Source organism: Fusarium falciforme, chromosome 8, assembly GCF_026873545.1.
Source record: "Fusarium falciforme chromosome 8, complete sequence".
Taxonomy (NCBI): Eukaryota; Fungi; Ascomycota; class Sordariomycetes; order Hypocreales; family Nectriaceae; genus Fusarium; species Fusarium falciforme.
Genome location: NC_070551.1, coordinates 1,808,775 through 1,830,911, shown reverse-complemented (window position 1 = coordinate 1,830,911; position 22,137 = coordinate 1,808,775). Strand labels below are relative to the sequence as shown.

At 51.7% G+C, this 22,137-nt stretch overlaps 4 protein-coding genes across 4 annotated transcripts; 3 read left to right on the top strand and 1 right to left on the bottom strand.

Annotated features, from left to right (window-relative positions):
* Positions 1-513: 513 nt before the first annotated feature.
* On the bottom strand, positions 514-5,730 carry NCS54_01039300 (Hypothetical protein; the record flags this gene model as incomplete). Its single annotated transcript, XM_053155701.1, has 5 exons — positions 514-570; positions 628-1,049; positions 1,117-4,587; positions 4,634-5,485; positions 5,541-5,730. 5 exons carry the CDS (start codon positions 5,728-5,730, stop codon positions 514-516), a joined length of 4,992 nt encoding a protein of 1,663 aa, XP_053011676.1.
* A 781-nt stretch (positions 5,731-6,511) lies between these two features.
* NCS54_01039200 (Serine/threonine-protein kinase Tel1) lies at positions 6,512-15,648 on the top strand (the record flags this gene model as incomplete). The annotated part of the gene is made up of 8 exons (XM_053155700.1): positions 6,512-6,545; positions 6,601-6,648; positions 6,698-6,740; positions 6,793-8,184; positions 8,232-8,569; positions 8,623-13,093; positions 13,141-15,581; positions 15,629-15,648. 8 exons carry the CDS (start codon positions 6,512-6,514, stop codon positions 15,646-15,648), a joined length of 8,787 nt encoding a protein of 2,928 aa, XP_053011675.1.
* Positions 15,649-16,354: 706 nt separating this feature from the next.
* NCS54_01039100 (CULLIN-2 domain-containing protein) lies at positions 16,355-18,965 on the top strand (the record flags this gene model as incomplete). Its single annotated transcript, XM_053155699.1, has 3 exons — positions 16,355-16,894; positions 16,948-18,857; positions 18,908-18,965. 3 exons carry the CDS (start codon positions 16,355-16,357, stop codon positions 18,963-18,965), a joined length of 2,508 nt encoding a protein of 835 aa, XP_053011674.1.
* An 876-nt stretch (positions 18,966-19,841) lies between these two features.
* NCS54_01039000 (Helo-like-N domain-containing protein) lies at positions 19,842-22,080 on the top strand (the record flags this gene model as incomplete). Its single annotated transcript, XM_053155698.1, has 4 exons — positions 19,842-20,278; positions 20,324-20,846; positions 20,900-20,973; positions 21,039-22,080. The coding sequence occupies 4 exons, from the start codon at positions 19,842-19,844 to the stop codon at positions 22,078-22,080; spliced, it is 2,076 nt and encodes a 691-aa protein (XP_053011673.1).
* Positions 22,081-22,137: the final 57 nt, after the last annotated feature.

Sequence of the window (22,137 nt, the reverse complement as noted above, 5' to 3'; positions counted from 1 at the left end):
CAGCATTTACATGGATAAGGGGAAACACGGATTACTTTGATTTATCTGCACGCTAGCAAGGCTATTATGCCGACATGGATCGTGGGGCCGGCGTATGGAGTATTGGAGGAGCTATGTATCTGCTCCCGGGGGATTACAGAGGGGACAACTTAGAAGTCCAAACCACTGTGAATAGGTTACTTTAGTCAATGGCATATTGACGCATAGACACAGATTCTTGATACGGCTCACGCGACGTGTGTACGACGTGCAGCGACTACATATTGTCACAGGTGAGTATCTGCATCTCTTTTGAGGAGGCCAGGTATTAAGACGCGAAATCTGCCTCTTCATCTAAGGTACTTGGCGCAGTAATTATCTCGACTCTACTAACTATACCCCACGATGCATCCATGTTTCATTCCTCCCTGCCAACGCCGCTTAAACTCTGCAAGCTATATCCTGTCTCGGGGACACATACACACAACCTGATACAGTGCTGGACTATATAACCCCCTCCTCCTTCTCTTTGGCCTAGTGGAAGAGTCCATGGGTCGGCTGCTTAGGCTCGGGGATGACCTCGTTCTCAAACTGTAGGTGGTTAGCAAACATTTGCGTTTTGTCTGTGACAGGGAAATTCAATCTCACCTCAAGGAACCGAGTGGCCGCAATGATAACCATCAGCCCCTCTGCCAACTCCTCAATCTTCGAGTCCAGGCCATCGTCGGCATTACCGCTGCCAATACCTGCACTGCGCTTGAGAGAGTGTGTCACGAGCATGCGATGCTCAGAGAGGAACCTGCGGCCCTGTACCACATTGTGGCTGCCTCGACTCACGAGCGCGGCGCCGATGATGCGCACAACCTGGGCAAGAAGATCGTAGTGCTGCTCGAGGGCACGCGGGTTGGCCGTGTTGATCTGGAGCTCAGGGTCTGCAGCAAATAGTCCTGAGAGCTCGAGTGCTCGGAAGAGGTTGGAGTGAAGAATGTACTTGGCACCAGAACGAGTCTGCGATAGCTCCAACAGGAGCGCGAGGCGCGCGTTTTGATAATTCTCCTGCTCCGAGTTGCCTGATAGTTTCATTGTTAGTTCTGCCAACCTTGAGTAGGTAAGTGATAAGATAAATGGTGAACATACTAGAACCGAAGACCTCGTGCCACTCATGCATGATATTGCGCAGTGAATCGACCAGGATTCCAATAAAGTTAAGTCGGTTCAGAGTCTCGACGACATGATCCTCGTCCTCCTGACGGCCCATACTGACCAAGGCGTTGAGCAGGATCAGGGCTGCTGTCTGGCACTGCGCTTCACCACCATAGGCATCATCGCAGATAACGTTGATCAGCCGCTCGCCATACACCTGGATAGTCTTGATGGTCTTGGGGCGGTTGGACGTGAGTGCACCTTGGTCAGACATGCCCGATAGGTAGCGGTAGCAGATGCCGTAGTAGACCGACCTCAGCTCTGGGGTGCCAGCCCATTTGCCAATGGCCTGGAGGCAGATCTGGAAAAGCTGGTATAGCTTGTCACTCACCAGATTGCCAATTGCCGAGCCTTGCTTGTCCTCGGCGGGCGCCGAGAGGTCGAGCTTGAAGAGGAGAATCTTGGCGAGCCTTGCAAGCTCGAGGGCCTCAGCTGGTCGCTCGGACGCGAAGGCTTCAAGGCTGGGGAGAACTGACTGGAGGGCTTGCAAGAAGAAGGATGTCTGAGCGGAGCCCTTGAAGTCATTCGATTCAATCATGACAAGCAACAGCTTCGTCCATGTCTTCAGGACCTTCAGGCTCTGAGTGGAAAGCTGCTTTTGCCGGTTGGAGGAGACAAGGTACTCAAGAATCATAGCCTCTTCTCGCTCGATGGCGGCAAGATCCTGAGCAGCAACCAGCGCCCCTGACCCCTGAGCCTCGCCGCGTTTTAGGAGCAGAATTTCTTTGACGCGATCGAGATTGTAGATGGGGTTTGAGTCAGCATCATTCTCCAGGCACGCTGACAGGTCAATATCCTTGTAATACTGGAGAGGGGGTAGAGGAATCTCCCAAACGCCTTCTGGGAGTAAGAAATCGTAGAGGTCGAAGATGGTAGGTATTTGGATTGGGGCGTTGCCCTCTCCTATGATCTGGCCATTCAGAGCCTCAAATATCCGCCTCTTGAGGCTCGGCATGCGGTTCTGAGAGATACTGCAAAGCTCCATAGCGATGTACTCCAGACCCATCCTCCGGAGCGCCAAGAAGTCGGTCAGGGTCACCGCACCTTCGGTCACTGGGAAGTGAACCACGGCAACATTCTCGCCCTCCCACGGTAGATCCGGATTGATGACAACCTCACGGAGAAGGAGGTGGAAGAGGATCTCGTTTTCGCGAAGTTCGTCAACCACAACAGGGGCAGAAAGGGGCGAGCTCCAGAGGATATGGAGAATGCGCATCACTCTCGACTTGATAGCGATGAGCCATTGTCGCATTCCCTGAGCATCGCTCGAGGGAGCTTCCAGGAGCAACCTCAGAAGAGTGTGGAACAACGAGGTTCTGGAAGCGAAAGAGCCCTTAGCATCAATCGAGAGAGAATCAATGCTACACTTGAAGCCAAGTAGCAGGTGCGCGATTGTGGGCTTCCGGGGAGTCTCCTGAAGACACTGGTATAAGAAGTCGAGGATGTAGATTTTGGTGATGTATGCCGGTGAATCTGCCTCTCGGCCGGCCTCCAGCGGGGTGATGAGTTCTGAGACGAAGGACCGAGAAATCGCCTCATGCTCGCCGTTAGCTTCTAGAGCAACGATGGCCTTGTTGCGATGCGCCTGTCTGTTAGATCCTGACCAAATCGCGGTGATCTTGGATGAAGAAGACATCTTCTCGAGAAGCTTGAGACATGCTAGTGTAAGCTCGGGGTGTCCGATGCCACAGTAGTTTCCCAAATCAACCACGAGATTCAGTCTAGTGACGAGACCATCTTCAAAGGAAGAGAAGGCAGCATTTGCCACGGGTGGTCGACGCTGGCTGGACTGGGCCTTGAGAATGGGCCGAACAAGCTCAAGGTAGGTGGCCTGTAGATCGAGAACCTTGGAGATAACCTCGACAGCACGCAAGATGCCAAGAATCAAGGGTGAGTCAGGCGCGGCATTTCCCACATCAACAGGCTCCTGATGTATCGTGTTGAATAGCGCCGTCATCACTTTGTCGTTGAACATCCACTCCATCACCCTTGCGAACGGATGCATGCGTACATATGTTGCTAGATCGGTAGTCGAGATGACTGCATCGACGTTGATATTTGTTTCGTTGGCCATGATGATCAAGTCCTCGTTGAATGTGGTCAGGCAGATGAGGATGAAGTCGAGGCAACTGAGACGGAGAACCCGAGTTTGATTCGCGTCCTGGAGATCATTGGACTTTGTGGCCAACACAAGGCCCATGACAAAGTCGACATAAACCTCAATGCCGGGCATGCGGAATGCAGAACCAAGGTTTTCTGGGAAGGGGAGCCCATCATTCAGGGGACTGCTGTCAATGGCCGGGCAGACCAAGGAGAGCAATAGTTGAATGAAGGATTCCGGATCCTCGAATCCATTGCTAATTTCATCAAAGATCCGATCCATGGACACTGTCGGCGACTGCTGGGCCTGGCGATGAGGTCCTGTTGCATGAGAGGCATAACCCCCTGTAATCCACGTATCCAGACAGCTCCACATCACATGGCCCTCCTGGAGCGACTTGCGTGCCATCAATGCTCGTAGAGCCATAAAGGTGCAGCCGCGTAGTCGGGGAGGAATTGGGCTGCTTGCAAGCTCGTAGAGGGTCTCGACGAGGTTGTAATTAGGGTTGTGAAGTAGGAAGTGCCGTGTCGTCTCACTTTCGCTAGCCAGCTTCGACATTAAACGAAGGTAACACTCGAGCATCATGGCCGATTCGGGTTCTGTCTCCGCTTGGTCGCTGCTCAGCTTGTCGTTTCGATATCGTATCGTCTGAGTTGGAGTTGGTTTTTGTCTGATCTTTGCGGAGAAGAAGTCGAGTTCCCGGAAAATCTGCGCCCATGTGAGAGACTGAGACTTCCGCATCTTTCCTGATGAATGATGGCCTTCATCGACCAGAAACTCGTGCGCAGCGGAAGCACATTCTTCGTTCTCTGAAATGGCCTGCAGCATTTCGCAGAACGCGGTCACCAGGGGCGTGGATGCTCTTCGAGAAGCCCAGTGCATGAATCCGGCTAGGTTACTATCCGGGTCAGACCAGAAGTTCATAGCAGCGTCTGGGCGACCTTCATATGAATAGGCAATGATGAGTAAGAATCGTTCCAGGTCTAGATCTTGCTCGTGTGTCTGGCTCGACTGGCGCTGTTCATCTTCCTCCACACGGAGCTTTCGAAGCACATCGGGAAGGTTGGAGATGAATGCGTCGACAAAGACCTCGAGCTGAAGCATGAGCGATGCCTGGAAGAACTCAGAGAATGGAATGGCATCGGGTGCCAAGGCGGGAGACTTTCGTTGCAGCCACTTGCGCATGCCAGCTCTGACGGGGTCATGCCAATCTGGAGACTTGACATCTGCAGCAATAGAGAGTAGGAAGTCGAACGCCCCATCCTTGAGAGCCTCCAGGAATAGCTTCGATCGCTGACGGTCCTCTGCTGAAATGTTAGCCATGCACAAAGAGCTGACAGGGATACAAACCCTCGTCCAAGTCAGTGTTGGGAGGAATCGCCGCTTCCGGAGGATCATCAACATAGAAGCCACTGTACTCCGCGAGCCACCAGGAGCGGAAAGCTGCATGCAGCTGGGATAGTGGCCATGGCGTATCATCAGCGGGAAAGAGCTTGCTGTGAAGTTCGCGAGCCTTGATCAAGTCATATCCTCCTTCAGCAGATCCGAAAACTGAGATGTACGCCCCAATTGACGGAATAAGATGAACCAACAGCGCATCATACTTGTCCATTTTCTTGAGCGTTGCCACAAAATCAAGGAAATCCGCTGTTGACCCTTGTCTCATCTCGACGCTTCGGCAGAGAATGACACCCACGAGTTCGTGTTGTTGGATCAGACTGACACGGGAGAACTCGATTGTTTCCATCTGTTCAGACATGCCATTCGTCGACTGTCCGAGGGTTTGGGCGGCGGCGATCTTGTCCCCAATCTTCTGAAGCCATGCCTTGATCTCCTTCATGGACGCCATGCACCTGGGCACGATTCGCTTCGAGGCATCGGCGCCCATGCTGGGCTGGAGTAGTCGTTGGGCCACGTAGAGCTTCACACTCTCGAGCGCTTCGGGATCGGCCATGTCTTCATCGAGGCCATCTATCTCGAGAAGCTGCCGCACAATATCTAGAACATATTTGCGCTGCTGGTGAAATCGGATGATGGCGCATTCGAGGAGGGATCGGCCCAACGTGGAAGGGTCTTCTTGGGATTCGAGGACACATCGCGTAGCCTCGAGTTCGTCAAGCTCAACTTCGTCGGATAGGGTGAGAACATCTTGCTGGAAGCCATCGTTTATCGAGTACTCGTCTCCGTCAATGACAACCTTGCCTAGACGACCGTCAGTTAGAATCAGCTTTCCCTTTGCGCCAGCTGGGCTCCTTACCAGACTTGACTGCATTTCGGTTCTTTTCGTTCCTTGCCGGCTTATCCCAGAGCTTGCCCAGCTCCGTCTCGAAGACCTGGACGAGGAATTCGTTGTTGAGAGCCTCGGCGCCTTCGACGCGACCTTCGCGTAATGATAGAAGCCCTTGGTGGAAAGCTTGCAGGGCATCTAAAGCGGTGATCTCGGCCATGATGGTGGTTCAGGACTATCGCATGTTGAGAATAGACCCAACAGCAAGCGGTCGATGCAAGCTGCGCAGATTGCACCGTGGTGCGTTCGGTTGGCGAGTGCTGGATCTTTTTTTTTTGTAGATGCTCGGGCGGTTGCTAGCGGTCGGTGTTTTGAGATTCTGCACCCAAGGAAGGTACAGTACCTTGCAGCCTTGTTGCCTTCAAGTTGGGAGCTCCCTGAGCTTTCATTGGCTAAACCACGGGGAAAAGTCAACACCCCCGGAAACACCACTGAGAAACGTGCGCCTACCTATGTGACAGGGGGTGCAGGCCGGCCTGTTCGCACTGTACCGTAAAGCCGGCAAGTTACCTAAAGAGAGCATATTGTTCAGATAATATCTGCTGCATATATACCTAAGTCTATTGCAATGATATTATAGCTCTAATGAGGGCCTATTATTATATTCCAATATTATTCTAATTGAAATTTATTATTATATGATCTTTATGTTGATTTTATCCTAAAGCGACTGGCAGAACGCGTTCCGACAGTGTGAGGTATGTCATGTGCCACACTGTCCTCGACCCCCTTCACTCGCGCAGGTAGGTAGGTACCTACCCACTACAACAAAGCTGGGCCTTCCAGGTTGAAGTGCCTAACCAAAGAGCGAGCACAAGCAGAAGGAGCATCATTGCATATTTGTTGCATTTGATGATGCCGCCTAGATATTCTCATTCTCTTCTTTTCTTCTTCGCCCTCCCAAACCGTTTTGTGATACGTACATCTTGCGTTTCGTCGCCATGTTATCCTCTAAATCTGTTATGAACTTGGCGCGTGCGTATCTAACATCGAGCTCTTCTTGTGTTATTTGTTGCTGACGGGCTATTAGGGGACGTGAAATCAGCCTCGCTCAAAGAACGAGAAAAGGCTGTCGATGGTAGGAAACGTCCTTGATTCACCATTTCATGGACTGACGAGTGTTTCAGAGCTGGCTAGTCTTCTCAACCCGCGGAATCGATCTGCGAATCTGTGAGCGACACCACCACACTCACCCACACTTTGTCTGCTAACAGCTTGTGAGTTCCGACCTTGGCGACAAAGGCTACCATGAGATCTTCGAATCCATCTTCAGCTTTGTGATGCGCGAGAAGCCCAATCTACGCAATAAATCAAAGTCACAAGCCACGTCGAATGCTGCTGCATCCCGTCTCTCGAAATGTGCCGCCGCTGTGCGGATGGCAGCAGGACGCGGCGTGTCTAAGCTCGGACGAAAGACATTACTTGCAGTCGTGGATCACATCACCCAAACTCTAGGGCAGAAAGATGACTTCGTACCTCCGTTACTTCAGGACTACATCAAAGCGTTGACCGAGGTGCTCTCACGACCAGCCCATGTAGAGATGCTCGCTCGGAGAGATGGCGAGAAATGGGAAGAGTGCGTTGACTTTCTCCTCGACGTTGCTCAGTTCATGCTCCCAGATGGAGAAGAAGCTACCGCTCTGACGTTGGCCCGGGGATCCCCAGCTCCAGGATCGGGATACGGCCGGTCTACTGGACGTTCGACTCCATCGACTCAGAGTCAAAGAAGGGTCGCTCCCGGAGAAGGCGGTCCTTTGAAAGATGTACTGGAAGGGCTGTATCATCTGGTCACCGCCGGCAATGCGCCGTTGCTGCGACGATACACGGAGATCACTGAGGTGGTGCTGAGAGTCTTGAGCTTGAAGCAGCTCAGTCTTGGCTCATTGCAGACCCTGGCATTTGCCATCATCAATGTGCTTTTCTCAGAAACCCATGCCGACGACCTAGCACATTCGTGCTCAATGGTGCAAAACCTCCTGCCGTTGATGAGCTACTGGTGGCGATCTGAAAAAGTTTCGCAAGACGAAGTCATCAGGGCGTTGAGAATCGAGATCTCTAGGAGTATCTTTCTCACGCACCTGCACATCGAGCATCTCGTCATCAACTCATCAGATGAAGGCATCCGCCTGGATGTCGAAGACCTAGTCGAGAACCTTTGGAGTGAGTACTCCAAGCGCAGTGAAGCCTTTCGGTTACAGCTGAACGACATTACCTTCTCTACATCCTCTCTTTCGAAATATGGCCTTCAACTGGATGTTTTTGGACTGCGCTCTCACAATGTGTATGGAGAAGGCCACTGGGCGGTTGTGCAGAATCTGGCATTCCTTGAACGTATCATGCTACTTTCCAACGAGAAACATCAAGAAGCAGCCCCGGAACATGACGAGCAGCGGCGGAAGAGGCGCCGTATCCGCCTCGACATGAGTCGTATCAGACTCAAGTTGAAGCTCACCGATGTAGCGGTTCGACGAACAGCCCTACAACTGGTCCCGTTTCTTCTTGCAAGTAACTCGCTAAGCCGTGACGAGTTGCTCGACTTGTTACCGGACTTGGTAGCTTTGGCGAGTGACAAAAACCCCGTAACAGCATCTTGGGCCCTCGTCGCCTCAGCCAGGTAAGCACAACTCCCGGCACAGACCGATAGACGACTTATTGTTTCAGTTGTATATCCTATTGCGAGGACTGCCACGACCAAACAGACATTTGGCGACAGCTATGGCATTTAGCTACAAGGTCTATCAGTCTACCAGGCACAAGTCGGGCGGCCTGTGTTCTGCTGCATGCCATTCTCGAGGCAGATGTCTTGCCATATCACACCGTGTCTGAGGATGTCAACAGCATTGTCACAACTGCCGGCGTCAGCGGCCCCAGCGTTTTGTGTGATGCGTCTATCAGCCTGATGTTTCATGTACTTCATCTTCGGAATGCTAGGATCCCAAGTGCCAGCCAAAGCACTTGCCATCACATGATCCGTTGGATATTTCTCCGATGGAACCCAAGTAAGTCCCTCAACCTCATCTCATATAAGGCAGACTTCCTGACAGGGCAACAGACGAATCCACTTTCGCTTCCTATCACTCTCTACACGTCCAGCCTATAGAGCTTGTGAACCTGGTCCGGGCTTGCTGCGGGACTTCAGAGTTGAAGCTGGTTACTCAAACGGTCACCTCAGGAGGCCCTCTGAGTGAAACATGGAACTCGTTGGGCGAGATTGAATCATTCAGTCGATACATACTCCTTCTTAAGGACACATCAGAAAAGTCCAAGACTGCTGGTTGCTGTACCTATTTTCAGTCAACGAACCCTCCACCACTGGCCGATGCCAACACTCGTTACGCTTCTAGGAAGCTAACACTTGAGCTTTTCTATCCCAAGCTCGGCGAACTAGCCGAACTTTGCACAGCCTGGACCAAGAGAATGAATGAAGGTGGTGTGCAGATTTCGATCGATCGCTTTCAGAGCCTCCTCTCGGCCTGCTTGACGGGCACCCTGTTGCTTTCGCAGATCAGCGACCTCAACTCAACCCAGTCCTCATCTGTGGAGTCTACTCTGATGGAGATTCTAGAGAAAGGACTGGATGCTGCTCTGACATCTGTTGAACCCATGGCGTTCGCCGATTCTGTCCTGCGCGCAGTGAGGCCCATGATGCCCGATCTGACCACAGCGAATCTCAACCAGATGCAGGGGAACAACGCTGGTCTCTTGCGTCTGTTAGCAAAGGTTTGGTCCGTGATCGAGGACCGAAAGAGCCAGCAAAGTTCCGGGAACGACGTCGATTTGATGGATATTGACGAAGAGTTTGAGTCGCAGAGTAGTAGAGCGAGCTCTATTTTGACACCAGCAGCGATTCCACGGTTCAATATCCAACTACGGATGGATGCTCGGGCATTTTACACAGAGACCAAAGCTCGGCTCCAGTTTCTGTCTATTCTCAACGACGATATTGGTCAGATCGGCCTCGTCCCTGATGCCTTCGTCGAGCACCTGATCAACATGCCCGATGATGAACTCCTGCTGTGTCAAAACTTGTTGTTCGAGATTTTCAACTCTGATCTCATCATTACCCCAGACAATGCCCTGGCTGTGATTGAAAGACTGGGAGAATGTGTCAGTGAGAGGGACTACCAGTATGCCGAGGTTGCCCTGAGTACTTGCATCGGGGTTATTGATGGTCTTCATTCTATCTGGCTGAACGACACACGTCAGCTCTCGGACAGAGTTGGCGACCTTTACTATCACTTCGTCAAAGTGTGCCTTCCATCAAACATGCTCTCGGCCAGAACCCAGATATCGATGGTTCGATTGCTATTCACCATTCTGCGGGCCAACTCGGACTATGGCAAGGATCAAGGTCTGGACTCCTCCCGAACCTGTCTTCTCTACATCCTCAAGAACGGCCCCATGTCTGTCAAGTATGCTATTTCCGAAAAGATTGCTGACGTTTTCGATCTCTTCATTCTCAAACTCCACGATGAAATATTCGTGGACGTTTTGGACAACCTGCCTACCGACCCTGCCGACACTACGGGCATTGCCTTTCGACTGTTGGTGTTGTCAAACCTCGCCTGTCGATGGTCCACTTTGCTTCGGAGATGTACCTACCATATATTTGAAACCCCGGGGAAGATACCAGCCTCTACAGAGTATGCAACTCGTTGCTTGCTTAACGTGTCTCGAACCCTGCAACTGGAATCTCCCAAGGTCTTGTTCCGGCTGTTCTCTCGTCAGTTGCTGTATACTTGGCTAGAGTGTGATCCTATCGAGGACATTCCATTCTCCATATTCGGGTTCTCAACATTGGGTGACCTTCTCAAATCCGCCCAAGCTGAGGCTATTGGGTTGACCGTCATGCGTGGGCAAGACGAGGCGTCTGCAGAAGTTGCTCGCTTACTGGGAACCTCCGAAAGCGACCTTATCCGTGAAAACTTTGCGACTGCTATGGCCTACAGCATGATTTTCGGCGACTCAAATGGAGGCGATGACAAGGAGAGGGGCGAGGCTCATATCAAGAAGGTCCTTGGCCGCCAATTATATCTTGAAGCGATGTACCTCGACTTCCTCGGAGTTGGGGCCCTCTTCTTTGATCTCATTGACCAAGAAAATTCTATGGAGAAGGTCTTTGCGAGATTCAAACTTGACTATGCTGGAGAAATCATGAGTGCTATCAAGGCCATTTCTCACTCTCCTGCCGAGTTGCCAGCCAACCAACAACCAATGTTCAAGGCAAAGTATCTCATCAACGAGCTTCACAGGCTCTGCCAGAGCAGCGAGTTCCAGTTCCATGATCTTTGGTCGCCCCCTGTGGTTGTTTTCATCGCTCGCACGCTCCTCAACACCGTGCATCCTGCTCTGGGGCCCCTTCATGCCTGTTCTGTCCTCCGCAAAGTCAGGATGTTGATCTGCCTAGCTGGCCCGGTTGCTCTGGAATCGTATCCTTTGGAGATGTTGCTAAACGCGACCCGTGAGTTTATAGTGGATTCAGAATGTGCGGATGATGCCTTGGGGATCAGCCAGTATCTCCTTGCCGAAGGCGCAAAGCATCTCAGCACAAACCCCTCGTTCCTTGCTGGCTATGCATTATCAACCCTGGCTTCCCTTCGCGTCTTTTTGGAATCAAGCCAGTCCAGCACGACACAGGAGAGTCAATTCAAAGCCACCATGAGCAAGGCTGAGAAGTTCCATGGGTGGTTCAGCAAGTACCTGGAAGAATACGACTCTCCGATGTTTAAGAATCTCGAACAGCGCGAGGCTTTCAAGTCAATCACACAATCTGCCGCCCATATCCGGTCTTCGGGCAACGCCGAGCGAGGCACTGCAGAGAGCAAGCTGCTGCTGGACATCTTGGATGATGGTGGCTCGGAATACCAACTTCTTAATGACACTTCGCGTCAGCTCGCTCTTGGCCTTCTCTGCGGTGACTTCAGTATCCCCCTATCGAGCAGGGACGACATCATTGAATCCGACCAGGATGCGCTCAAGCATGCCGCGGCTGTGTGGAAGAGCTGCGATACGCAAAACCTGAGCGATGAGTATCTGGCATGGGCAGGGCGAGTAGTTGGCCGATCCTTCTCGGCATCAGGCGGGATTCCTACAGACATCCTTCGCGAGTCACATCTTGCTCGTTACCAAAAGATTGCACCGGATTCTAATGGCTCAGAAATTGGGATCCTTCGTCTTCTGCAGGATTTGACTTCAAGCACCGACTCTGTGACAGCAGGGTTGGCTGAAGCAGCGCTACGAACCGCCGTCTCCGATTCTATCATGAATGGTGACGATACACTGATTGTGGCTTGTCAACAAGGCCTCTCAGAGTCCCTTCTACAGACATCCCAGTTGGGTCCATACCGGTCTCCCCCGTCTGATAAAAGAGCTGGAACTCCTACATCGTCGATAGATGAGCAGGCTGTATGGGCGGAAGACATCACGTCAAAGAACTGGCTGCCGAACCTGAGCGCCTATATGGCCAAGTGTGTTGAGGAATCCATCATGCTCAAGATTCTGCCCCCTATTCTTGCCAAAGTTGAGCACTTCGCTGAGAGTGCATTCCCGTTTGTTGTTCATCTTGTCCTCTCCTCCCGGATCAACCAGCAGACATCTCTCAAGCGTCAGCTATCTTCTTCTATCAAGGAGTGGCTTCAATGCACAGCGCCTGCAGCCAAGGACAACTTGAAGTTGCTCATCAACACCCTCCTGTACCTCAGGACCCAGGAGTATCCAAGAGAATCATCAATCGCTGATCGATCACATTGGCTCAACATCGACTATGCCCTGGCCTCTGCGTCGGCATCGCGATGTGGAATGCACAAGACAGCCTTGCTCTTTGCTGAACTCGTTTCATCCGAAACTACGCGGTCCTCTCGTCGGTCTTCGGCAGCGGCAGCGAAGGAAACTGACATGAGCGAGACTCTACTCACAATCTTTGAAAACATTGATGACCCCGATGCTTACTATGGACTGCCAGAGGAGGCCAGCCTCTCAAAGGTTCTCGCTCGCGTTGAGTATGAAAACGATGGGCCCAAGAGTCTAGCATTCAGAGGTGCTCAATATGACAGCAACATTCGTCTCGGTAATCCTATTGCGCAGTCCGATGGACAAGCTTTGGTTAAGGCCCTGAGCACGCTTGGCTTGTCTGGGCTCTCAAACTCTCTACTTCAAGTACAGCAGAACCTGGAATCATCGCCGGCTTCTCTTGAGAGTACCTTTAGCACAGCAAGAAAGTTAGAAATCTGGAATCTGCCTGCCCCGATGAGCAATCATCATGCAGTCACTGTTTACAAAGCCTACCAGAGCATTCATCAGGCGACAGACATTGGAGTTGTTCGAACGGCCGTACATGATGGCTTTACCCGCACCATGAGCAGCTTGACAGCACATGGTCTCAATGCGACAGCCTTGAGGAAACGACTGGGAGCACTAGCCTCCCTGACCGAGCTAGATGACGTCCTCGGCGTCTCTGACACCGCGGAAATGGAGAGCATTCTCAGCAAATTCAAGAGCCGAAGTAACTGGATGCGAAGCGGACTGTAAGTAACCCGACAAGTTTGCAGACGAAAATGCTAACTCTTCCTAGTTACGACAGTGTTAGTCAGATCCTGTCTTGTCGTGGAACTACCATGAGCATGGTCAGCCAGCAGCACGCCCTTCGAAGCAACCTGAAGCTTTCTGCGGCTGCAGCAAGACAAATGGAGGTGGAATCGATGATTACGGCATCTGGCGTCTATCGGTATCACCAGGCGACTCAGGAGAACTTGAACTTATCTACCAGCCTCACCAACCTCATTGCACCTTGTGCTTCACTGGATCTCCATGTGGATGCCGCAATCAACATTGAAGCCGCCAACTCTCTCTGGGACTATGGGGAGATGAGCACATCTATTCGCATGCTTCAGAGCATTGAAAGGGACTCTTCTCTCCAGAAGCAGACTATCCCGGTCAGTCGCTCTGACTTGCTTTCAAAAATTGGTTTCCAGGTCTCTGTTGCTCGCCTCGAGAAGCCGCACGACATTCAAAAGAAGTACCTAGAGCCGGCCTTGAAGGAACTTAAGGGCAAAGGTCAAGGACGGGAGGCTGGCATGGTTTACCACCAGTTTGCCATGTTCTGTGATCAGCAGCTCCAGGATCCTGACGGGCTAGAAGACCTAACAAGACTTCAGGGGCTGAAGAAGGCCAAGAGCGATGAAGTGTCGGAACTCAAGTTGCTGATCTCCACCACGAGGGACTCTCAATTGAAGAACCGATACTCGCATGTGCTGAACAAGGAAAAGCAGTGGCTAGACCTTGATGAGCAAGAGCTGCGACGAGTTGAGCACACTCGTAGCGAGTTTGTGCGTCTGAGTCTCGAGAACTACCTCTTGTCTCTCATCGCTTCCGACGAACACAATAACGATGCACTGCGCTTCACAGCTCTTTGGCTCGAGCGATCAGAAGAGGAGATGACCAACAAAGCAGTCATGAAGTCTGTTTATGACGTGCCAACAAGAAAGTTTGCAGGGCTCACCAACCAGCTGACATCCCGACTCCAAGATAATGACACTGCCTTCCAAAAGATCCTTCTGGAGTTGGTGTACAAGATTTGCGTGGACCATCCCTACCACGGTATGTACCAGATTTGGTCAGGAACCAAGGCAAAGGCCCAGCAGAAGGACGAGGTTGCAGTCAAGCGTGTCAAAGCTACAGATCGAGTGGCCAAGCGACTCGCCGAGACGCAATCCGTGGCCAGCATCTGGCTCTCCATCGATAAGACGAGCAAGTACTACCATGCTCTGGCCATGGATCGCAACCCAAACAAGTACAAGTCGGGTGCCAAGATCGCACTGAGAGATTCAACTCCAGGCCACAACCTTGTCAACTGCTTGGCCAAGTACCGCATCCCTTCTCCAACCATGCACATTGAGCTTTCTGCAACCAAGGACTACTCAAAGGTGCCCATCATCTCCAAGCTGGAACCGACCATGACGATTGCCTCGGGCGTCAGTGCACCCAAGATCATTACGGCACTTGGGAGTGATGGTGTGCGGTACAAGCAGCTTGTCAAGGGTGGACACGACGACCTACGCCAAGATGCAATCATGGAACAGGTCTTTTCGGCTGTGTCGTCTCTACTGAAGCTTCATAGGACAACCCAGCAACGCAATTTGGGTATCAGGACGTACAAGGTGCTCCCGCTCACGGCATCTTCTGGACTGATCGAGTTTGTCCCCAACACGGTACCACTTCACGAATTCCTCATGCCTGCGCACGAAAGGTACTATCCTAGAGACCTGAAGGGCTCTCAATGCCGTAAGGAAATCTTTGGAGTCCAAAGCCGGACAGTCGAGACTCGTATCAATACGTATCGCAAGGTTACGGAAAAGTTCCACCCGGTCATGAGGTACTTCTTTATGGAGCACTTCATGGATCCCGATGAGTGGTTTGTCAAGCGGCTGGCATACACAAGGAGCACAGCGGCGATATCCATGCTTGGTCATGTCCTTGGTCTTGGTGACCGACACGGTCACAACATTCTCCTGGATCACAAGACTGGAGAGGTTGTCCACATCGATCTGGGTGTGGCTTTCGAAGCTGGTCGCATCCTGCCCGTGCCAGAGCTGGTCCCTTTCAGGTTGACAAGAGATATCGTGGACGGAATGGGCATCACTAAGACAGAAGGCGTCTTCCGAAGATGCTGCGAGTTTACTCTAGACGCCCTGCGAGAAGAGCAATACTCCATCATGACTATTCTCGACGTGTTGCGTTACGATCCCCTCTACACTTGGTCCATCTCGCCACTGCGCCTCGCAAAGCTACAGAAGGCAAGGCACAATGACGACGGCGTCATGGACGATGAGCAAAGCGAAGCAGAAACGAAGAAGGGCAAGAAGACGGGAGGCCATATCAACGAGCCCTCTGAGGCCGACCGTGCCTTGGAGATTGTGAGGAAGAAGCTCTCCAAGACCCTGAGCGTGACAGCCACGGTCAACGATTTGATCAACCAAGCGACGGATGAGCGGAACTTGGCAGTTTTGTATTCTGGTAAGTCTTCTGTAGAATAAGTGAAGTGTGAAGCTAACATGGTCTAGGATGGGCGGCATATGCTTGAGTAGCGAAGTATATTAATTAGCTAAAGATATATCATAATAAAGGCAAAGCTTTAGGGCTTCTTTTCTTAATTTTATTATACGGTATCAATAATCTTTAGAGGAGGATAAGCTAACGACCTTATTTGACCGTCTGACTCTTTCCTCAAACCGGGTGCCTATCCATTCAAGTCCATGTCGCCCATTCTCTTGCAGTTTTCGCTAGGTAACTAACCCTCTTGATGTTCTGGCGTCTCATTTACTTCTTGACCCGCGTAAGAGGATAGCTTTCTGGGCAGCGTGAAGTACATCCGTCAAATAATCAGATACCCGTACGGCCGTATCATTGAAACCAACTTGTTTCTTGGCCGTTGTGATGGCGCCGTGTTCGGAGTTAGGCGTGGTTAAGCTCTGTAGCTCCAGGACCAACAAGGGCGATCCACTATCTTATCACACCTAGCAGCGCTGAATGACATGAGGTAATCAATCGCCCAGCTCTAGCTTCTCTCATTCGGACCAACATCCTGATTTATCAACGTCATATCTTGTACTTTTCATCGACAGAATAAAGCGAATGATCGTCATTAACTGCCCTTGCACCGTGCCTGCTTTCACAAGCCCCAGCTACCACAATTCACCGAAACCGCGCCGGACAGCCCGAGCATCCGAGGCCTGAGTGACAGCTCCATCACAGTTGTTCCAGGCCTCCCCCGTCGTCGTTATCGCTCCATGCAACCCGTGGCAGTCGAATCAAACTCTCCCTCCCGGCGCAGGCCGCGGCTCGACTCGTCCTCCTCCTCCTCCTCACCGCCTCCCATCGCCGCCTCTAAGAGAGCGCGCTTCGAAGCCATGACGAGCGCCAAAGCGCGGGGCAAGCTCCCCGAGACCGTCGACCTGACCCAGCCGCCCTCGGCCTTCAAACCCTACACGGGGGCCAAGAAGCTGGTCATCAAGAACCTGCGGGCGCCGACGAGTCGTGATGCGCAGGTCGCCGAGTACTATGTGCGCACCGAGAAGGAGCTCAAGGACGCCCTCGACTCGGTGTTTGCCGGGAAGACGCCCGATGTTCCCCTCGAGAGGCTATACAGAGGAGTCGAGGACGTTTGCCGGAAGGGAGACCCAGCAAAGGTGTACCGGATGGTCAAGGACAGGATTGAGGCGCACTTGCAACGGATAGTGCATCCGAGGATAGGACGGAATGGAGGTGTCTCGAACCTCGATACTCTCAGGAGCGTGTTGGCAGAATGGAAGATTTGGAATGGTCAAACAGTACGCCTGGCAGTAAATCAGCTGCAGCTACTATCCAGCTAACTCTCTTGCAGATATTGATCCGCTCGACGTTTAGTTTCCTCGATCGGACATACCTGTTACGAGAGAATCTTTCATCCATCAACGACATGGCCATCAGCCAATTCCGGAGGATGGCCTTCCCTTCGCAGGCGCTTGCGTACGAGAGTTCTCATGGGAGCAAGACAATTGCGGGAATGTGCGAGTTGGTTGAGTATGATCGAAGAGACAACGATCAAATGGACTCAGCTCTCCTCAAAGACTCGATGATGATGTTGCACGTTCTGGGCGTCTATGTCAAGCACTTCGAGCCGATCTTCCTACAGCAATCCGAGGTCTACTTCAAGGAGTTTGGTGAGGCATGGAGCACTTCAAGCCTCAAGGACTACATCCGAGTCTGTAAGAAGCTGCTGCACAAGGAAAACTACCGCTGCATCGTGTATAACCTTGATAGCACCACGGAGAAGCAGCTGATGGAGTCTGCTCACGCGCATCTGATTGACCATTATTCGGACAAGCTCCTGAACAGCGGCAATCTTGCCAAGTTGCTGTCCGATAGAGAGGTCGACTCTATGAAGGCATTGTATGACTTGCTTCGATTATCAGGCATCCAGAAGAAGATGAAGACACCGTGGGGCGACTATATCAGAGCGACAGGAGCTGCGATCATCGGCGATAAGGAGCACGGGGATGAGATGGTTCTTCGTCTCTTGGAACTGCGACGGTCACTTGACCTGATGATTCGAGATGCGTTCGACAAGGATGAGGACTTCCTCTGGGGCATGAGGGAGGCTTTCGGGAAATTCATGAATGACCGAAAAGTGTCGTCATGCTGGGATACAGGAACGTCCAAGATTGGCGAGATGACAGCCAAGTACATCGACATGCTCATGCGAGGTGGTTTGAAGTCATTACCCAAAGAACTTCTCTCTGATGCCAAGGATCGAGCGACGGCGGAGAAGCAGGGTCAGGCCAGCACTGGTGACGAGGATGCTGAACTTGATCGACAGTTGGATCAGGCTCTGGAACTATTCCGTTTCATCGAGGGCAAGGACGCTTTTGAAGCATTCTACAAGAAGGACCTCGCCCGAAGGCTGTTGATGGGGCGAAGTGCAAGCCAGGATGCCGAAAGGAACATGCTCACAAAGCTCCGAAGCGAATGCGGCTCCAACTTTACTCACAACCTCGAGCAGATGTTCAAGGACCAGGAGATTGCCAAGGATGAGATTGAAGCGTACAAGGAGTGGTGCCAGGGTAGCACTGAGCGCAAGTCACCTTTGGATCTTCAGGTCATGATCCTCTCAGCTGCAGCCTGGCCGACATACCCCGACACTCGTCTCAACCTCCCTGACGAGGTGGCAACACAGATCGAGCGGTTCGACCAGTACTACAAAAACAAGCATACGGGTCGGGTGTTGACGTGGAAGCATTCGCTGGCTCACTGCGCGATCAAGGCTACGTTTGCTAAGGGCACCAAAGAGCTTCTTGTTTCGGCTTATCAGGCCGTTGTGCTCATGATGTTTAATAGCCTCCCGAATGATGGCTTCTTGGCTTATGAGCAGATTGCCACGGGCACTGGGCTTCAAGGCGGCGACCTCGATCGCACATTGCAGTCCCTCGCGTGCGGCAAAGCACGGGTGCTCACCAAGCATCCCAAGGGCCGTGAGGTCAAGCCAACAGACACATTCACCTTCAACAAGACATTTACGGACCCTAAGTACCGTGTTAAGATCAACCAGATCCAACTGAAAGAGACAAAGGAGGAGAACAAGGCAACACACGAGAGGATCGCTCAGGACCGTCGGTTTGAAACACAAGCAGCCATTGTCAGGATTATGAAGAGCCGCAAGTCTATGGGCCATGCGGAGCTGGTGGCCGAAGTGATCAACTTGACCAAGAAGAGAGGCAGTGTAGAGCCGGCAGCGATTAAGAAGGAGATCGAAAGGTTAGTCAAGTACAGTGACCATATGTGGAGAGTGCTAACAAGAGGCGTAGTCTCATCGAGAAGGACTACATCGAGAGAGAGGGCAATGCATACGTGTATCTGGCGTAAGGTTCGGTAGGTTGGGTATAGTTTATTATCTGATGATGTAGATGATGGGGCTACGAGGCCAAAAGACGGCAAGGGCTATAATTATGAGTCAGAAGCAGAGGATAGATCGGTATTCAGCTGCTGTTAATGTCCAAACCGTGCAAAAAAGTGACTGCCTGTGCAGAAGAAAGGATGGGAGTTGAACTTCGTGTCTTGGAGCAGGGCATCAGGGGCCAAAAAAGAGCGAAGCCAGGGGGGGGCCATGGGGGATAAGGTAAGAATTTAACAGAAGTCAAAGTTTGTCAACTGAGCTACTTCGCTGATAGAAGAGATGGTTATTTTGATATATAAGGAGGAGATGCGTGGTTGAAGTTGGCTGGTGATTGGTGATGCGAGGGATATGGTGGAGTTGGCTGCCTGAAGGGCTGAGGTCCCATGCCTGCCGTTTTGGGTACCTAATGACCTTGGAGTCCATGTTGGTCGTGACTGAGCAGAGAGCCCAGACTTTCATCTCTTCTCCATCGCCTTCATCTTTTCCAAATTCCGTCTTTCCATCTACATGTCATGTGACAGTAGATGGACTGAGGTTGCTATTGATCGCAGTTCAGCCGAAGTCCTACTTCGAACATGATGGAGGCAACGAGGCTCAGCTGCGAATAGCCACCGTTGGCTTAGACCTGCACAGCAAATTACAACCGTCGGATCGAATCAGTTGCAGGGCTGACCACTGACGGCACCTATCGAAACCCAGTCTGCACACCTCATCTGCAGAGCGAGTCCAAAACGCCCTGCAAGATGCCCCGCCAACACCCCCTCTCCTCTCGCGGCCTTATATCCAGCGAGCCCATCATGATCCCATCAGCGCAACCTCACTTTTTCCAATCCATCTGATACGCCATGGAGCCTGTTTCTTTGGCTTTCGGTGTCGTCTCTCTAGGTATGCAGCTTGTCCAGACAGCTGCTGCCATCAGGGAACGCATCGATGCCTACAAGTCAGCGGCCAAAGAGCTATCAACCTTATCGGACAAGATGGACGACATTGAAGCCATATGCTACTCTCTTGAAGCAGCCTTCGGCTGCTGTGAGCAGGCACCCAAACCCTGGGATACCATGCTACTGAAGAAACTGCATCGCATCATGAGTGACTGCCGGGACAAAGTTTCACGGCTATACGACATCATCAACAAGATTACTTCCTCTCAATCAAATAGGCACATACCTCTCAACACCACGGGAGCACGTTTTCTTCAGTACAGGAGTTCAATACGGAAATGCAACGACGAATTGGACCAGTCTCTCACTTCTCTCCACTTGCACATGACGACCAATATCCTGTAAGTCTTGTATCTTTGTTTGAAACCAGAGCTTACAGTCTGTAGAGTTATGAATATGCGACCACTACCACCAGCATGCGACTCACTCAGTCTGAATGTTACCACGGCCACACAAGTTGAAACCAAAATGAAGAACAGTGCCAACTCGGCGGTTATGAAGTACCGAAAAAGTCGAACCAGGCAAGACGTACAAACTCAGACGTGGGACTTATCATATTCCTCATTATATCGTCTCGAAAGGACAAAAGTACGAAAGGTGAAGCAGTCCAAGTCTTCCCCCGCTACGGTTCAAGAAGAGACCTCGTTCCTCATCGGTTCGCCACTTCTGGGACTGTACGCAAAGCTCTCACTCCAACGTGGATCGCTTAGTCCTTTATCCGTTTCACTGCAGTTTCCCCATATATACACCTTCGCCTCCGACTCGTGGTTCTTGACGGATATTGTAAGGGCTTTCAGAATGGACAGCGTTGGAAAGTTGCGACATATCTTTGACCAATACTCTATCACCCCTTCTACGAACTTGGCTTTGGTAGATTCAATCTCGAACAAAACTGACACACTGCTGGGGGTTAGTAAGGCTTTCATAGATCTGAGGGTACATGTGCTAACCGGGCATCCAAGTTGGCCATTTCGAACAAGGCAAACCGCATTCACGACTTCCTGATCGATCAGTGTCCCAGCTTACTCCATGAACGGTCAGTTAGGAACCCATCTTACCAAGCGCTATTGCTATCTTGCAAGGCTAATGGCAAGGGCATAGGCGGCACCTCCCCCTCAACTATTCCATGCTTTATGGCCCCGGCCCAGACGAAGAAGATCCTGATGGTAGTTTTGCGCGTATGGTCGCTTACATCGACATGCGAGGTGATACCCTCGAGCCTGGTGAGTTCAGCATTCTGCTTGACAGCTGTTCGTCGTCGATGCACAAGAGTTTCCTCGTCGACACTTGCAAGCAGCATTTCCCAGGAGAATGGGAGTCCTTTAACGGATATCTCTGGAACCACATATTCCACTCTTTTAAGCAAGCATGCTACCACTCAATCGTTACTATGGAGGAGGTTGACAGGGATACAATAGACGGGCTAGCAGATCTTACACGACAAGCAATTTCTGATGGGTTAGATATCCACTGCAGCATGCCAATTCATGGGCAGCCACGCCTTGGACTGGACTCTGCTCTCCAAAGATTGGTTGATTTCGGCCTGCAAGAAGACGATACTCTCTTCTATTGTCATCAGTGGGCTGAGATGTTGTGCCAAGCGGGCGTCGATGTTGATATTTACCTCGAGAGAGAGATGCAGGCTATAGGTGCAGCCTGGGACCCTTACCTCTGGGAAGGGGCTTATGTCAGAGAGTTGAAGGTCAAGAAGTATATGGGCAGAAACCTTCCCACTTGGGTCATGTCATTTGCTGCCACGGATGCTCCTGAGTTGTTCTCAGAATTCCCTCACCTCGTCTCATTGGATTCCTTTGGGTACATCATTCCAGGCAAAAAGACTCCGGGAGATGTTTACCACATGCCAGATGGGCCCAAGCCACATCAGGGTTGGAAGCAAGTCTTGCAGGTACCTGGCGGAGTTGTTCGTCCACCTCTCGAGCGATGGTCGCTTAACTGGCACCGACCCCCAAGACCTTTGGATGAGGAAGGCAGGAAAATGGTCGAGGGGCTTGCGTATGCATGCGACTTGATGGAGAGCCGGTTCGAGCGAAAGAGACTGAAGAAGTTGCGCAAGGCTGGATACATGAGGGAGTTTGCTCCATTGAGGTTTAAAGAAAGAATCCCTGGGACGTGGGTGGAATAAGAGGCGTATCTTGGAGAGGCCACAATGAAGTTGCTTGGAAACTAACCTGTTCTACGA